Below are 17,588 nucleotides of genomic sequence, written 5' to 3'. Positions count from 1 at the left end.
GTGAATTAAATATTTTTGATGTAATTCTGTGCTCTTGTTCATTTTGTTCACTTTCTCTTCTCTCCACGAACCCCCACTCAACCCCACTCACCCCCACCCATGCTCCCCCCCACCCCATGGTTTCCCCTTACCCGTTTTGACTTGAGAATCCATTGTCCGGGACGAGTCCGATTCGCGGACTCAGACATTTCCCGTACTCGGTGCAGCTGGACAATTCCCGAAGAAAAAATTCCGAAGAAGGAAATACAAATTCTCCAAATCAGGGTCCACATTGTCAGAGCTTGTGAACTTGCTTCTGTCGCTGTGAACGGGTCGGTCGTGGAATCTTCTTTGTGCGTCACAATGAACGTGTGTGCGTCACAATGAACGTGTGTGCGTCACAATGAACGGCTGCACGATATTGTGACGTCATTACGAGCACAGCAACAGCCTGGTCCCAATGAATAATCCGATTTTTTAAACACGGATTATTTTATTCTCATATTTGTGTTCAGTTACTGTTCTTCATAAACTCTCAAAACCCAAACTCAATTGAAACAAAGCACAAGTTCGAGTGTTTGAAAGTTTGGATAATTTATATAACAATTTTACAACAACGATCAACTCGGTGGAAATTGTTTTGTGTTTTAAATTCAAGATTAATAATTAATTGTTTTGTCCTCAATGAACAAGAACGAAGAATCTGAAGTGGAAACAATCTTTATTCCAGACACGGGCACAACACAGCACAGCACAGCACAACACAGCACAACACAGCACAGCACGGCATCTGAACATGGGCAGGTCACGTGACTCCCCTGGACCACGCCCTGGTGCTCCCATGCATGAATACATCAGTGTGAACGACTGATTCATCACAATAATCCTGTTTAATTTCTGGATTCAGGTTAAAAATGGGAATTTCACAAAAGAAAATCGATTGTCTTCATGTCATTACTCCATGGATGATAATACATGATGAGGGTCATGTCTGAACTATCCATACCCGTGGTGAAGGGTGGTGTCGCAGGTTGGGGGTACATAGGGTGGTGTAGAGGGGGACGGAGTACATAGGGCGGTGTAAAGGGGGGGCAGGGTAAATCGGGCGGTGTAGAGGGGGGCGGAGTACATAGGGCGGTGTAGAGGGGGCAGGGTAAATAGGGCGGTGTAGCAGGTTGGGAGTACATAGGGCGGTGTAGAGGGAGACGGAGTACATAGGGCGGTTTAAAGGGGGCAGGGTAAATCGGGCGGTGTAGAGGGGGCGGAGTACATAGGGCGGTGTAGAGGGGGGCGGGGTAAATAGGGCGGTGTAGCAGGTTGGGAGTACATAGGGCGGTGTAGAGGGAGACGGGGTACATAGAGCAGTGTAGAGGGGGGTGGCATAAATAGGGCGGTGTAGCAGGTTGGGGGTACATAGGGCGGTGTAGAGGGAGATGGGGTACACAGGGCAGTGTCGCGGGGGTGGCATAAATAGGGCGGTATAGCAGGTTGGGGGTACATCGGGCGGTGTAGAGTGGGGTGGAGTACAAAGGGCGGTGTAGAGGGGGACGGGGTACAAAGGGCGGTGTAGAGGGGGACGGGGTACATAGGGTGGTGTAGAGGGGGACGGGGTACATCGGGCGGTGTAGAGGGGGGCGGGGTACATAGGGCGGTGTAGAGGGGGGCGGGGTGCATGAAGTTTTGTTCCGAGAACTCTTTTGAGGATCGTCATCGAGCTCCAGGAAGTTTGCAACCACAGACTGACGGTGTTGTGGGCCCTCGGGAAAAAGGGGTCTCATCTCCCCCCACCCCCGAAGATAACATTTTAATGACACCGTGCAAAATAAAGATTTCTAAAACAAACACTTGTTCATGCAGACACACAATAATAATGACTTTGTGAATTTAAACAAATCCATACATGGCAAGTTGAAGGTGACAAAAAAGTGTGTTGGTGGGAATCTAAAGTTGGTTTTTGTTTTTAACCCTTCGTGTGCTGCGGTCGCAGATTTGTGACGAGATAAAAATAATTGAAAAAAAATTTTTTTGTTTTAATTTTCGTGATTCGTCTCACTTGACACCCAAGTTGTGTTTTATTACAAATATCACTTGAAATTCACAGCCCTATGAAAAACATAAGGGCAAGACCCTGGGCAATCACCTGGTATCACCTGGATAACATAACCAGGGAACTGCTGGTTGGCATGGATGACCCACAAAACACGAAACGGAAAAGAAAGTAAATACCTGTGGATTGTTTTTTATGCCGTCAACAAACTGGTACATCACGGGTGATGAAGGTTGTGATCAAGTTTCATCGGATTTGTGTGTGGAGTTTCAGATAAGAAAGTATATATCTCTTTGGGGGGGTGGGGGGCAACCCCCTGTCATCTCCCTCTGGAGACCCCCTCAAACCCTAATTCTTCTCATGTCATGAACAAACTTTGGTCCACCAGGGGTGATGAAGGTTGTTGTAAAGTTTCATCAGAATTGCAGGTGTAGTTTCTGAAAAGAAAGCAAATACCTATTTTGAAAGGAGAACCCTGTGGACCCCCTGAGGGCCTGATTGTTTTTTTTTTTTATTAATACCATGAACTTTGGTACAAACACAGTGAAGAGTGTTGTGGTAAAGTTACATCGAATTCATCAGTGTAGATTCAGAGATGTTGTAAGTATTTGTTGATGGACGGACAGATGACACGCCATCCCAGAAGTTCCCCGTTAATATGTATCCCGATGGGGACACGAACTGTCCTGCTGTCGACTGTTCGGGTTTGGGTGAATAAGGAATGGCTGGCTTGGCAAGCGATAGCAGGCTCATCGGTCATGGTACATATTGTACGTACCCGCACACCCCTAAACATCGCCGATTTCTTAACATTTCCAATTTTCACTCAGGATTTCGAGTCGTGTTCCTCGAAACTCAAACTATATTTCCATTTTATACTTTAATTCGTACATGAGGGGAGATCGTGGAAAATCATGTCATATAATGTATGAAATCGCTCCGAGCTCTAAATTTGAAAACTCCAACACTTATAAAAGCGATGTACACAGCGATTCGTAGGCATGAAGATCAGGTATCGATGACATGAGTGAGGATTGTGAAAAAGAACATTTGAGCACTTTATCATGAAGAAACCGTTTTGGCCTGTGCCAAGTCAAGGCATTGTTGAGCAGGCCGAACAAAATGGTGAATGATGATTCCAGCGAGGGTCCCAAGAAGGTGTGCCTTGACAAAGGACATAATTATATAACGACATTAATGATCTTCAAAAGGAGAGTTGTAATTAACCCAAACACTCAGTTTTCACTCCTGCACCACAATGGAGTTTCCTGAGTATGCATGCAAAGTTTGGGGCCGCTCGGTTTCATGGTTTCGGAGTTATGGAGGAGACAGACAGACTGACACAAATTGACATTCATTAGTTTCGATATATTGTAGATGCAGGAATATATATCCTTCTCCATCTTTCATATATATATATATATATATATATATATATATATATATATATATATATATATATATATATATATATATATATATATATATATATATATATATATATATATATATATATATATATATATATATATATATATGGTGAATCTGTTGAAAATTAACGATTTATGTGATTTATTTAGACATGTTCCCAGTTCGTTTTCATGTTTTCTTTCATTGGTTCAGAAAGGCCCGCTCCCCAGCTTCGCCCGGACGTGATTCCCTAACGATCTGTTTCGTGGCAATACGTACTGAGGATACGTGGCAATAATTGAACTGTAAAATGAGGGTAATGACCCTGTATGGATGAACTGTGAGATGATGTGCAACCAAACACGTGATGATTGACTTGAGGGTGTTATGAGCAGTGGAGGCTGTCTCCAAGAATTGATGATGAAACAATGTTTGGTCCAGATGATGAACCTGCATAACTACAGCGGGTAACTTACCTGAACATCCACAGAGGGTAACTTACCTGAACATCTACAGAGGGTAACTTACCTGTATATCAATAGTGGGTAACTTACCTGCATAACTACAGCGGGTAACTTACCTGCACATCCACAGTAGGTAACTTACCTGTACATCGACAGCAGATAACTTATCTGTACATCGACAGCCGATAACTTACCTGTACATCCACAGCGGGTAACTTACCTGTACATCCACAGCGGGTAACTTACCTGTACATCCACAGCGGATAACTTACCTGCAGATCCACAGCGGGTAACTTACCTGTACATCCACAGCGGGTAACTTACCTGTACATCCACAGCGGATAACTTACCTGCACATCCACAGCGGGTAACTTACCTGTACATCCACAGTGGATAACTTACCTGTACATCCACAGCGGGTAACTTAACTGTACATCCACAGCGGATAACTTACCTGTACATCCACAGCGGGTAACTTACCTGTATATCAATAGTGGGTAACTTACCTGCATAACTACAGCGGGTAACTTACCTGCACATCCACAGTAGGTAACTTACCTGTACATCGACAGCGGATAACTTACCTGTACATCGACAGCCGATAACTTACCTGTACATCCACAGCGGGTAACTTACCTGTACATCCACAGTGGGTAACTTACCTGTACATCCACAGCGGATAACTTACCTGCACATCCACAGCGGGTAACTTACCTGTACATCCACAGCGGGTAACTTACCTGTACATCCACAGCGGATAACTTACCTGCACATCCACAGCGGGTAACTTACCTGTACATCCACAGCGGATAACTTACCTGTACATCCACAGCGGGTAACTTACCTGTACATCCACAGCGTATAACTTACCTGTACATCCACAGCGGGTAACTTACCTGAACATCCACATATAACATACTTCACAATGATCATTTTGCTCTTATCTGCCAAAAATTAATTAATCACAAAATCATCATAAACACACTTTCATCAAATTAATTAAATGAACTTGTTGACAAAAAAATAAATATAACGTTTTTTGCTTTCAGAAAATCGATTGTCTTCATGTCATTACTCCAGGGATGATAATACATGATGAGGGTCATATCTGAACTATCCATACCCGTGGTGAAGGACGGTGTGACAGGTTGGGGGTACATAGGGCGGTGTAGACGGTGGTGGGGTGCCAAGGGCGGTGTATAAGGTTGGGGATACATTGGGCGGTGTATAAGGTTGGGGGTACATAGGGCGGTATAGACGGTGGTGGGGTGCCAAGGGCGGTGACGCAGGTTGGGGGTACATTGGGCAGTGTATAAGGTTGGGGGTACATTGGGCGGTGTAGACGGTGGTGGGGTGCCAAGGGCGGTGTCGCAGGTTGGGGGTACATTGGGCAGTGTAAAAGGTTGGGGGTACATTGCGCGGTGTAGACGGTGGTGGGGTGCCAAGGGCGGTGTATAAGGTTGGGGCTACATTTGGCGGTGTAGACGGTGGTGGGGTGCCAAGGGCGGTGTCGCAGGTTGGGTTACATTGGGTGGTGTAGACGGTGGTGGGGTGCCAAGGGCGGTGTATAAGGTTGGGGGGTACATTGGGCGGTGTAGATGGTGGTGGGGTGCCAAAGGCGGTGTCGCAGGTTGGGGGTACATTGTGCGGTGTATAAGGATAGGGGGTACATAGGGCGGTGTAGAGGGTGGTGGGGTGCCAAAGGCGGTGTCGCAGGTTGGGGGTACATTGGGCGGTGTATAAGGTTGGGGGTACATTTGGCGGTGTAGACGGTGGTAGGGTGCCAAGGGCGGTGTATAAGGTTGGGGGTACATTGGGCGGTGTAGACGGTGGTGGGGTGCCAAGAGCGGTGTCGCAGGTTGGGGGTACATTGGGCGGTGTATAAGGTTGGGGGTACATTGGGCGGTGTAGACGGTGGTGGGGTGCCAAGGGCGGTGTCGCAGGTTGGGGGTACATTGGGTGGTGTAGACGGTGGTGGGATGCAGGGCGGGGCATGTTGATGGGAGGAGGGGTCGTCGTGGTCATCGTGTCTGCCAGGAATATGAGGAGTGCGTGCCGCCTGAGGCGTTGTAGTGATGCTGTCGTCGCCCGGCTCGTGACTGTGCTGAGTACGTAATAAAGGAGAGCCGCGGGCAAAGTACGCCCGCGCCCGCGCCCGCGCTCGCGCTTGTGCAACACAGCCCGGCTCGAATGTTCCCCCGCTCGTGTCTGCCTGCCAAGCATCTCTATCCACGACACCACAGTTGGCTGACGAGGATCTTCGGATCGGCGTGTGCAGGGCGGCAGCGAATAACCCGTGCGGTTCCAAGCTACGGAGCCAAGGGTCTCGCCAGCACGAGCATGGCAGAAGGGCGGTGCACGGCACACGAACGCGTGCCCGCCTTCGTCGGAATCGACTTCGGCCACATCGAGTGGGAAACGGCCGCGCTCAGTGTTCGTTTTATTAAGGCACGACGAATCGGGGGAATGATTTCTGCAAAACCATGGCTAAAGAACGAGGACACGCGGTTCGGCTCGAACGCGGCGTTGGACGTCGCGCAAGCTCTGAAGAATGTCCGGGGTCTCGATGGTCGGGGCGCAGCAGGTGGTCCGGAGGTCAGCGCGATGTGCCAGGCACGCACGGCCACGCGCACGGTCTGCGGCGCGGGTCGTGGGGGAGCGTTGCAATGCAATCACTCGGATGGCGGTCTGAGCACTCGAGGTCGTCTACGGTGTGTGGGCCGAGGGTCATCACCCATCGTTACTGTCATAGATGGCGGTGTGCGAAGCGATCCTTCCGTCCCGGGTCAAGACCTACCGCCGGTATGGTGTTCAGTGCATGGCGTGCACGGTAACGCCCCGGGTCGAGTTTTGCAGCCTGAGCACGGAGATTCCAGCGACCCGGAGCGGGAGATGCTGCCCATGTTGAGCCTGGTTTCAGTTGGTCCTACGGTGACAGGACCGATGCCAGTGAATGTCGAAGTGATCGGGGCACTGATCGGGTGTCGAATTGAGTCCACTCGTGCTGCCCGCGCATCGCGCGCGTACACCGGCGAAGCGGTTGCGCCGCTTGCAGCGCCCGACGTCTCGGTGCTTTACCGGGGGCGAAGCGCCCTACTCACGGTGTTTGTGGTGCGAGGGGAGGGGCCCGTCCTTTTGGGTCGGGACTGGCTGGCGCACCTCGGGCTGGATCTCCAGTTCGTACCTCCAGGTGTGCCGGTGCTCTCTTCGATGCTTTCGTCGGGTACCGAGGGCGAGGTTCTGGCGGCGGGAGCCGCGTCGATGCAACGGGAGCGGCCGTTCGTTGCTGCCTGCAACGGCGGTGTGCGGTTCGGGAGCAGCAGGAGCCGTGCCAGCTCTCGCGATGGGCTCTCGCGCGTCGGCTGCGTGCATGGTGCGAGGTGCGGTGTTGTTCGAGCAGCTTCAACGGGTTGCGGTGAGCCCGTGGCGTTAAAGGAAGTCGCGAGTCACAACATCGAGGCAACAACCAAGAGGTGGACTCGTGATGTGGGTTGTGGGTTGCTGTTCATTGCATATTTGTTTTTCATTGCTCGAGTGATGCGGTTTAACGTTGTTGAAATAAATGCCAGCAGTTCCCGTGTGAGAGTGGGTTTGGTGGAGATCAATCGATGGGATTTGTATTATGATCGATGTGATGTGGGGCTTTGGGAGCGGTGGGGGCGAATAAAGAGGGTTTATTGGCCTCCAGTTGCCCCAGGCCACGGGTAGTTGTTTTGTCAGGTGCTGGGATTTTATCAGAAGAACGCGCTGTACGGAAAAATGAGTTTGCAATGGTTCAAATGTTATTCCTATTGATTTATGACGAGCCTATGGTTGGAGTATGCTTTGAATGGAGTTGCGACCGTCTTACGGCCGTGGGGGTCTCGGAGATCGACTCGGAGCCGGGACTCGTGCGCTGGTCGGCGTTACCCCCACCTCTGCTTTCAGCAAGGTCAGACGTGCCTGGGGCGCGGCTCTCTGGGTTCGCTCAAGGCCGTTTTGGCCATGCGGTGGAATCTCAACTGATTATGGTGCGTGGGGTGTTGAGGAATGTTTGTTGCTTCCAGCCAAGGGCGCTGTTCAGCGCCCCCACCAAGGTCGGTCGGGTCTGGCGGTGGCGCCGCGGGTTCCAGACAGCGGGGGTCCGGCCTCGAAAGGTTTATCTGTTTCAGGTCTGGCTGGGGAAGAGGTGCCGCCTTATGGGCCGGAGGCGTTTGATGGTGCCGGGGGAGGTCGGGAGGTCGCCGCGACCTCGCCAAGGGCCATGTAAGCATGAGCCGCCTGGGGGCGTTTTCGCTGTGTAGTGCTGCTGTGCTTCTCCAGTAGCTCGCTTCACACATGGTATGATGTGATGTGCTTTTATACTTCGCTGTTTTCTTTTTTGTACCTTGTCTACTGTTAGACCGTAGTACTTCGTGCTGTTTATGCTTATTATGATGGTGATCATTTAATAATCATACTTTTAGGAGGGAGGAGTGTGGTATAGCCTGCGGGCATGCAGGGCGGGGCATGATGATGGGAGGAGGGGTTGTCGTGGTCATCGTGTCTGCCAGGAATATAAGGAGTGCGCGCCACCTGAGGCGTTGTAGTGATGCTGTAGTCGCCCGGCTCGTGAGTGTGCTGAGTACGTAATAAAGGAGAGCCGCGGGCAAAGTACGCCCACGCTCGCGCTTGTGCAACACAGCCCGGCTCGACTGTTCCCCCGCTCGTGTCTGCCTGCCAAGCATCTCTATCCACGACACCACAGCGGTGTATAATGTTGGGGGTACATTGGGCGGTGTAGACGGTGGTGGGGTGCCAAGGGCGGTGTCGCAGGTTGGGGGTACATTGGGCGGTGTAGACGGTGGTGGGGTGCCAAGGGCGGTGTATAAGGTTGGGGGTAAATTGGGCGGTGTAGACGGTGGTGGGGTGCCAAGGGCGGTGTCGCAGGTTGGGGATACATTGGGCGGTGTAGACGGTGGTGGGGTGCCAAGGGCGGTGTATAAGGTTGGGGGGTACATTTGGCGGTGTAGACGGTGGTGGGGTGCCAAGGGCGGTGTATAAGTTTGGGGTTTACATTTGGCGGTGTAGACGGTGGTGGGGTGCCAAGGGCGGTGTCGCAGGTTGGGGGTACATTGGGCGGTGTAGACGGTGGTGGGGTGCCAAGGGAGGTGCAGAGGGGGGCGGGGTGCACAAAGTTTTGTTCCGAGGGATCTTTTGAGGATCGTCATTGAGCGCCAGGTGGCTTCCAACCAGGGGTAGACTGACGGTGTTGTGGCCCTTGGGAAAAAGGGGTCTTTGCTCCACCCCCCCCCCCCCCCCCCCGCCCGAGATAAAATTTTAATGACAATTCGTGCAAAATAAAGTTTTTTAAGAACAAACACTTGTTCATACAGACAGAATAATAATGACATTGTGAATTTAAACAAATCCATACATGGCAACTTGGAGGTGACAAAAAATGGGTTGTAGTCCAAGAGCATTAGGGTTTAACCTGGACATTTTTGGTAACAAGCTGATTTTTTTCAGGAAAGGTCCAGGAATGTGTGTGAAATAACATACTAAAAGTCCTCATGAATCCTCCTTGAGCGTTTTCCGCAATCCAAGATTGTGTCCAAAATGGCCGCCATTTCATGTTTTTCTCTTAACTTTGCAAGTAGGTTTCCCCAAAACGCACTTTAGATGTCTAAATATATGTTTTGAAGTACAAGGAACTCAATAGAATACATTATAATCGATGTAGAAGCACACAAGTGCCAATGCCATCACATGATTGCCATCACATGATTCTGCAATTTCTATAACACATCACAATCACAGTACTCTATAGCATGTTTACATATTGATACCTGTGAAGTTAAATTACGGATGAATCAACTCATTGTGGGGTGCCAAAATGTCTGGTAGGAATTGTATTGGGCAGAGAAAATCTCGCAAGGAAACCCGAGAGGAAAATGATGATGATAGTGGCTACTCCACAGAAATTCACTGCCATGTAATATGTGACTTGAAGACTAACTTATTTTGTTATCCCTAGATGTGCACTGCACTTGTACTGTCGCAGCCTGGTAATATATTTTATCTCCTATGACAACCAGGGATGACATCTCATAGCACTTTGTATCCAATGGAAAAGGCACTTTAAAATGTCTGCTATTATTAATAATGAATGTATACTAGCATATCACAATATAGGAATGACATGACACACACAAAAAAGGAACCTTTTATACAAATACAGCATACATGTACCAATAGGAAGGAGTGTCATACACTCTCTGATTTCTATCATACTATAATTCTTTTCATCTGCATGAAACAAATAAAATGATTCAATACAATGTTTTAGGTGTAACGATAGACTACTCCACAGAAATTCCCTGTCAAGTGATATTACACAGTACTGTGTAGTACATGCATGAAGACACAAATTTTGATCATGCATTTAGTCTGGGTACCAAAAATAATAGTTTTACTTCCTTAATGATAACGGAATGTTTCAAATAGAACTCACCTCATGGTAGACATCAACTGCATCTTGTTGGTAAAAAAAAAGGTTAGCACCAAGTTTTCAATTTCCGAGCTTTAGGTAACGAAAATGGACCATATGGCAAATTTATGTCGCCCTGTCTGTTTAGCATCAAACTGATGGTACAATGTTTCCCTCGTAATGTCATAAGCGATTAAGGGCACACTTCTAGACTTTAACATTCAAATTGATTTGAATACTGTATGCACAGCAACCACATTTATAATTGAAATGTTTGTTGAATATTTTCAGGATGAAATATCACAGTTAATTAATTAATGATAAATATTTAAACAATTTTGAGATAAAATTGTTAATGACGGCCATTTTGGACACCATTTTGGATTTTTGGAAGAGCTCAAACAGTTTTATTGGTACTTGCGTGCTTCAACATCTCTTAAAATGTATTCTATCGAGTTCCTTATACTTCAAAACATATAATTAGACATTTAAAGTGTGTTTTGGGGACACCTACTTGCAAAGTTATGACAAAAAACAGTAAATATGGCGGCCATTTTGGACGCCATTTTGGATTTTTGGAAGAGCTCAAGCGGTCTTATTGGTACTGCGTATTGGTACCAATAAGATTGGTATAAGAATACCTTATTATATTGGGGAAACCAATATAATAAGGTATTCTTTATTGGGGAAACCTACTTGCAAAGTTATGAGAAAAACAGAAGAGGCGGCCATTTTGGACGCCATCTTGGATTGCGGAAAATGCTCAAGGAGGATTTATGAGGACTTTTAGTATGTTATTCTAGACATATTCCTGGACCTATCCTGAAAAAATCAGCTTGTTACCAAAAATGTCCAGGTTAGGGCCTATTTTGACCTAATGCTCTTGGACTATTGGTGGGAATGAAAAGTCGGTTTTTGTTTTTAACCCTTTGTGTGCTGCAGTCGCAGATTTGTGACGAGATAAAAATAATTGAATTTTTTTTTTTTAATTTTGGTTATTCGTCTCACTTGGTGGTTCTCAAAGTGGTCCCTCCCGCCCCCCAGTGGGTGCTGGGAACTTTCAGGGGGGTGCTCCAGACTCCACGAGTGGTAGGGGGCGCTGGCAATGATTTGTGGGCAATGGCGATTTTGAAGAGCAGCGGAGATTAGGAGCGCTCATTGGGCTTCCTGCAGTCTGAACAGGTTACCCGGCGCCATTCGGAAAATTGGCCAAACAATGCCTGTTTGCGGTCCTCCTCGTTTGCCGTGGCGACGTCCAGAGAGAAATTAAAGACAGGCAATGGGACAGGTAGGCCTTTTTGTAAATAATAAACACATTTTAAAATGTATTTATTCTGAAAATCACTAAGTTCTTCAAGCATATTACAGACTTGTTTACCAACAATGCAAGTCAGTGGTTTTTTTTTAATACACACATGGTGTGAATACCATATACATGTGTGATGATCCGGCAGCGCAATTCCCAGCGAGGCGCGAGTACTGAGGCGGCACGAGTTCTGAGGGCGTAAGTACTGAGGCGGCGCGAGTACTGAGGGCGTGAGTACTGAGGCGGCGCGAGTACTGAGGGTGCAAGTACTGAGGGCGTGAGTACTGAGGCGGCGCGAGTACTGAGGGCGCGAGTACTGAGGGCGTGAGTACTGAGGCGGCGCGAGTACTGAGGGCGCGAGTACTGAGGGCGTGAGTACTGAGGGCGCGAGTACTGAGGGCGTGAGTACTGAGGCGGCGCGAATACTGAGGGCGCGAGTACTGAGGGCGCGAGTACTGAGGGCGCGAGTACTGAGGCGGCGCGAGTACTGAGGGCGCGGGTACTGAGGGCGCGAGTACTGAGGGCGCGAGTACTGAGGGCGCGAGTACTGAGGGCGCGAGTACTGAGGGCGCGAGTACTGAGGGCGTGAGTACTGAGGCGGCGCGAGTACTGAGGGCGTGAGTACTGAGGGCGTGAGTACTGAGGGCGTGAGTACTGAGGTGGCGCGAGTACTGAGGGCGCGAGTACTGAGGTGGCGCGAGTACTGAGGGCGCGAGTACTGAGGGCGCGAGTACTGAGGGCGCGAGTACTGAGGGCGTGAGTACTGAGGGCGTGAGTACTGAGGCGGCGCGAGTACTGAGGGCGCGAGTACTGAGGGCGCGAGTACTGAGGCGGCGTGAGTACTGAGGGCATGAGTACTGAGGGCGCGAGTACTGAGGGCGCGAGTACTGAGGGCGCGAGTACTGAGGGCGCGTGTACTGAGGGCGCGAGTACTGAGGGCGCGAGTACTGAGGGCGCGAGTACTGAGGCGGCGCGAGTACTGAGGGCGTGAGTACTGAGGTGGCGCGAGTACTGAGGCGGCGCGAGTACTGAGGCGGCGCGAGTACTGAGGCGGCGCGAGTACTGAGGGCGTGAGTACTGAGGGCGTGAGTACTGAGGCGGCGCGAGTACTGAGGGCGTGAGTACTGAGGTGGCGCGAGTACTGAGGCGGCGCGAGTACTGAGGCGGCGCGAGTACTGAGGCGGCGCGAGTACTGAGGCGGCGTGAGTACTGAGGGCGTGAGTACTGAGGGCGTGAGTACTGAGGGCGTGAGTACTGAGGGCGTGAGTACTGAGGCGGCGCGAGTACTGAGGGCGCGAGTACTGAGGGCGTGAGTACTGAGGGCGCGAGTACTGAGGCGGCGCGAGTACTGAGGGCGTGAGTACTGAGGGCGTGAGTACTGAGGCGGCGCGAGTACTGAGGGCGCGAGTACTGAGGGCGTGAGTACTGAGGCGGCGCGAGTACTGAGGGCGCGAGTACTGAGGGCGTGAGTACTGAGGGCGTGAGTACTGAGGCGGCGCGAGTACTGAGGGCGCGAGTACTGAGTCGGCGCGAGTACTGAGGGCGCGAGTACTGAGGGCGCAAGTACTGAGGGCGTGAGTACTGAGGGCGTGAGTACTGAGGGCGTGAGTACTGAGGGCGTGAGTACTGAGGGCGCGAGTACTGAGGGCGCGAGTACTGAGGGCGCGAGTACTGAGGGCGCGAGTACTGAGGGCGCGAGTACTGAGGGCGCGAGTACTGAGGGCGCGAGTACTGAGGGCGCGAGTACTGAGGGCGTGAGTACTGAGGGCGTGAGTACTGAGGGCGCGAGTACTGAGGGCGCGAGTACTGAGGGCGCGAGTACTGAGGGCGCGAGTACTGAGGGCGCGAGTACTGAGGGCGCGAGTACTGAGGGCGCGAGTACTGAGGGCGCGAGTACTGAGTCGGCGCGAGTACTGAGGGCGCGAGTACTGAGGGCGTGAGTACTGAGGGCGCGAGTACTGAGGCGGCGCGAGTACTGAGGGCGTGAGTACTGAGGGCGTGAGTACTGAGGCGGCGCGAGTACTGAGGGCGCGAGTACTGAGGGCGTGAGTACTGAGGCGGCGCGAGTACTGAGGGCGCGAGTACTGAGGGCGTGAGTACTGAGGGCGTGAGTACTGAGGCGGCGCGAGTACTGAGGGCGCGAGTACTGAGTCGGCGCGAGTACTGAGGGCGCGAGTACTGAGGGCGTGAGTACTGAGGGCGTGAGTACTGAGGCGGCGCGAGTACTGAGGGCGCGAGTACTGAGTCGGCGCGAGTACTGAGGGCGCGAGTACTGAGGGCGTGAGTACTGAGGGCGTGAGTACTGAGGGCGTGAGTACTGAGGGCGCGAGTACTGAGGGCGCGAGTACTGAGGGCGCGAGTACTGAGGGCGCGAGTACTGAGGGCGCGAGTACTGAGTCGGCGCGAGTTCTGAGGGTGCAAGTACTGAGGCGGCGCAGCATTGTGTTTTAGGCGTGCGCTGTTGTAGCTACCGTTGGAAATGTGAAGAAAATTTTTTTTTTGACGCGCAGGGTGAAAAATCGATGCGCGCGCTGACCAGAGACCGGAAATATATAATTATTGTTTGGCCTTATCACTGGTGTTAGTCTTTCGACATCTTGGTGTATTAATTTCGTTATTCAAAAAAGCTTCACGTCCGGTCGGCTTCAAGATGTCGGCCTCAAAGAAAAAGTGTCGTCAGCATTCTGTTGAATACATCAAGTATGGATTCATTCCATCCCTGACGAACACAGTTACCGATGTGTTTGTTGTGTGGTATCATGCCGTCCAATGAAGCAATGAAACCATCTCGACTGAGCGAGCACCTGAGTAAAAAGCACAGTGATAAGGTTCGCGCAGAGGTCAGCTATTTCCAATCGCTGAAAGAGAAATTTGAGAAGCGATCCACGGTAACGACAATGTTCATAGTCAGCCAAAAGCTCGTGGATAAAGGACTGGAAGCGTCGTATAAGCTGGCATTGCTCATTGCCAGATCTGGAAAACCGTATTCAATCGGTGAAGAGTTGATCAAACCGGCTGTTGGGGAATTGATAAAAACTGTTATGGGTCAGGATCCGTATCCAGTTCTCTCGTCGATTGCGCTCAGCAATGATTCCGTGGCCAGGTGGATTGATGAAATGTCATCAGATGTAGAAGATAAGCTGTGTTGTGAGCTGAGAAGCACGCACCGCCATCCAGCTGGATGAGTCCACTTTGCGTGACAGTGAAGCACTGTTACTCTGCTACGTTCGCTTCATCCGTGATCAGGAAATGGTGGAAGAATTCTTGTTTGCCCACTCTCTCCAGACCGATACGAAGGGTTCTTCCATCTTCCAAACGTTGGAGAAGTACTTTACTGATAAGAACATACCGATGGAGAACATTCTCGCTTGCGCGACGGATGGGGCACCAGCGACGGTTGGCCGACAGCGTGGTTTTATTGCGCTTCTGAAGAACCAGGTACCGTCCGTGTTCGCCATTCACTGTGTCGTGCACCGCCAGCATCTTGTAGCAAAAGCTCTCAGCACCAGACTTCATACATCACTCCAAATAGTAATCAAAGCAGTGAATAAAATCAAGGTGTCGTCTCTGCATGATCGGCTGTTTCGTCAACTTTGCCAGGAGAATGATGAACCATTCGAGAGGCTCTTGTTGCATACCGAAGTTCGATGGTTGTCCAAAGACACTTGTTTGACCCATTTCCATGCCCTCTTCTCGACAGTGGTCGAGTTTCTGTCGGAAATTGACACAGAGTTATCGGAGAAAGTGAATGTGATTGAGCATGATGTGGCTTACCTCGCGGACATATTCAGTATGTTGAATGATGTCAACAAACAACTCCAGGGTGACCATATGACGCTGATTAAAGCAAAGAAAGTGATCGGCAGGTTCGTAACCAAGGCGACTCTGCACAGGGAAACCCTCGGCCGCAGAGATATGTACCACTTTCCCCGGTTGGCAAAGGAAACTGCTGTTTCTGATGAAGAGCTGCTCGTTTATTCAAATCACCTTGAGAAGATTCGTGGAGATATGGAGCAGCGTTTCAGAGACATACTAGAACTGTCGGTACCAGCATGGGTGATCAACCCATTCAAATGTGACATTCGAGATGTGAAGCGCGAATTACAGGACGAAATTATCAACTTGTGGAATGATGATGAGGCGAAGGCAAGATTCTCGCAGCATGAATACGGTAAATTCTGGATTCTGGAGCGGGGCGAATACCCCGCAATGTGGACAGAGGCAGAACTGCTGATGATGGCGTTCCCCACATCATACCTCGTTAAAAGAGGGTTCAGCGCCGTGATGGTGCTGCTGACCAAGTATCGAAACTACCTTGACATTACCAAGAGGGGCGATCTGCGTCTCTACCTCACTGAGATGGAGCCAGACGTTCATAATCTCACAGCAAGTCACCAGGCCCACCCTTCACACTAACGGTATTTGGGCCTGTGATGATGGATTCCCAGTTTTCTTCACCTGGACCTGTTCTGCTGAAACATTGTAGGTAGTGCAAAATAAAATAGACAAGTAAAGGAAAAGTAAAGTAAAATAAAGTAAAATATTATTCAGAAAATATTTGGCTTCTGTTATTTTTGCTTCCTATCTACATAAATTCAAACTATCCTATTGCCCACTGGGTGTCCGACCACGAACGATAAGACAAGGGGGCATTGGGCCGGTCCAAGGGGGCGGTAGTCAAAAAAAGTTTGAGAACCACTGGTCTAACTTGACACCCAAGTTGTGTTTTATTTCAAATACCACTTGAAATTCACAGCCCTATGAAAAACATAAGGGCAAGACCCCTGGGGTATCACCTGGTATCATCTGGATAACATACCAGGGAACTGCTGGTCGGCATGGATGACCCACAAGACATGAAACGGAAAATAAAGTAAATAAATACCTGTGGATTGTTTATTAATGCCGTGAACAAACTGGTACATCACGGGGAAGGTTGTGATCAAGTTTCATCGGAATTGTGTGTGGAGTTTCAGATAAGAAAGCATATATCTCTTTGGGGGGGGGAAACCCCTGTAATCTCCCTCTGGAGACCCCCTCAGACCTGAATTTTTCTCATGTCATAAACAAACTTTGGTCCATCACGGGTGATGAAGGTTGTCGTGAAGAGTTTCATCGGAATTGTGTGTGTAGTTTCTGAGAAGAAAGCAAATACCTATTTTGTAGGGTAACCCCTGTAAACCCCCCAAGGCAAGATTGTTTTTTCTTAATGTCATGAACTTTGTTACATACACAGTGAAGAGTGTTGTGGTAAAGTTACATCAAATTCGGAGGAACGAAGCTGAACAGTTTATGTTTTGTACCCCATTGATCGGCCGGATCTGCATCAGGACCTCAACCAAAATTCTCAATGGTGAAGAATCCCCCAGAATAACAGACGGATTACCCCCTCCCTCTCCCATTAATTTTTTTTTGATGTCCTAAAACCACAAAGAACCCTCCTGTGCACTCCTGGTGAAAACCACCAGTTTTCAACAAATTTGGGAGAGGAAGCCAAAGGAGTCGAACACAAACAGATACCACGTTGTTCTCCTCACCGACCAACTCAACCACCAAGTTTTATCCGAATGTGTCCACAAATTTTTGAGATATCGTCTTATTTATCGTTTTTGGCTCTGTCTCTGTCAATGGTGAAGAATCACTTTTAAAATTCTAGTATCCAGATTTCACCAAAATCAATTCAATTCATCTTTGGCACACACCCATCCTGTCCACCGAATCCATTCCAAATCTTTTGAGATGTCCTGCTCACAGACAGACAGACAAATGGGCAGAGGTGAAAACATAACCTCCATCCCCATTCAGTGGTGGAGGTAACAAGCTGGATTCAAGCTCAAACACAGCAAGAAGAGGATGGGAAAACCGGGAATGAAAGAGAAATTGAACAACAAAAAAATAAGCAGTCATAGACTGGTACTTACGAAATCGTCAACT

The 17,588-nt window shown here is 49.6% G+C and overlaps 1 protein-coding gene and 1 pseudogene across 1 annotated transcript; both read left to right on the top strand.

Annotated features, from left to right (window-relative positions):
* The first annotated feature begins 14,304 nt into the window (after positions 1-14,304).
* LOC147034386 (protein FAM200C-like) lies at positions 14,305-15,379 on the top strand (annotated as a pseudogene).
* On the top strand, positions 15,247-16,070 carry LOC147034385 (zinc finger BED domain-containing protein 5-like). The gene has a single exon (XM_085887329.1). It carries the CDS (start codon positions 15,447-15,449, stop codon positions 16,068-16,070), a length of 624 nt encoding a protein of 207 aa, XP_085743455.1. The 5' UTR covers positions 15,247-15,446.
* The last annotated feature ends 1,518 nt before the right edge of the window (positions 16,071-17,588 follow it).

The sequence above is a fragment of the Eptatretus burgeri genome, chromosome 1 (genome assembly GCF_056783735.1).
Source record: "Eptatretus burgeri isolate ZD-2024b chromosome 1, Ebu_testis_v1, whole genome shotgun sequence".
Taxonomy (NCBI): domain Eukaryota; kingdom Metazoa; phylum Chordata; class Myxini; order Myxiniformes; family Myxinidae; genus Eptatretus; species Eptatretus burgeri.
Note: the sequence above shows the minus strand (reverse complement) of the source record. Positions and strands in the feature narration are given on the sequence as shown.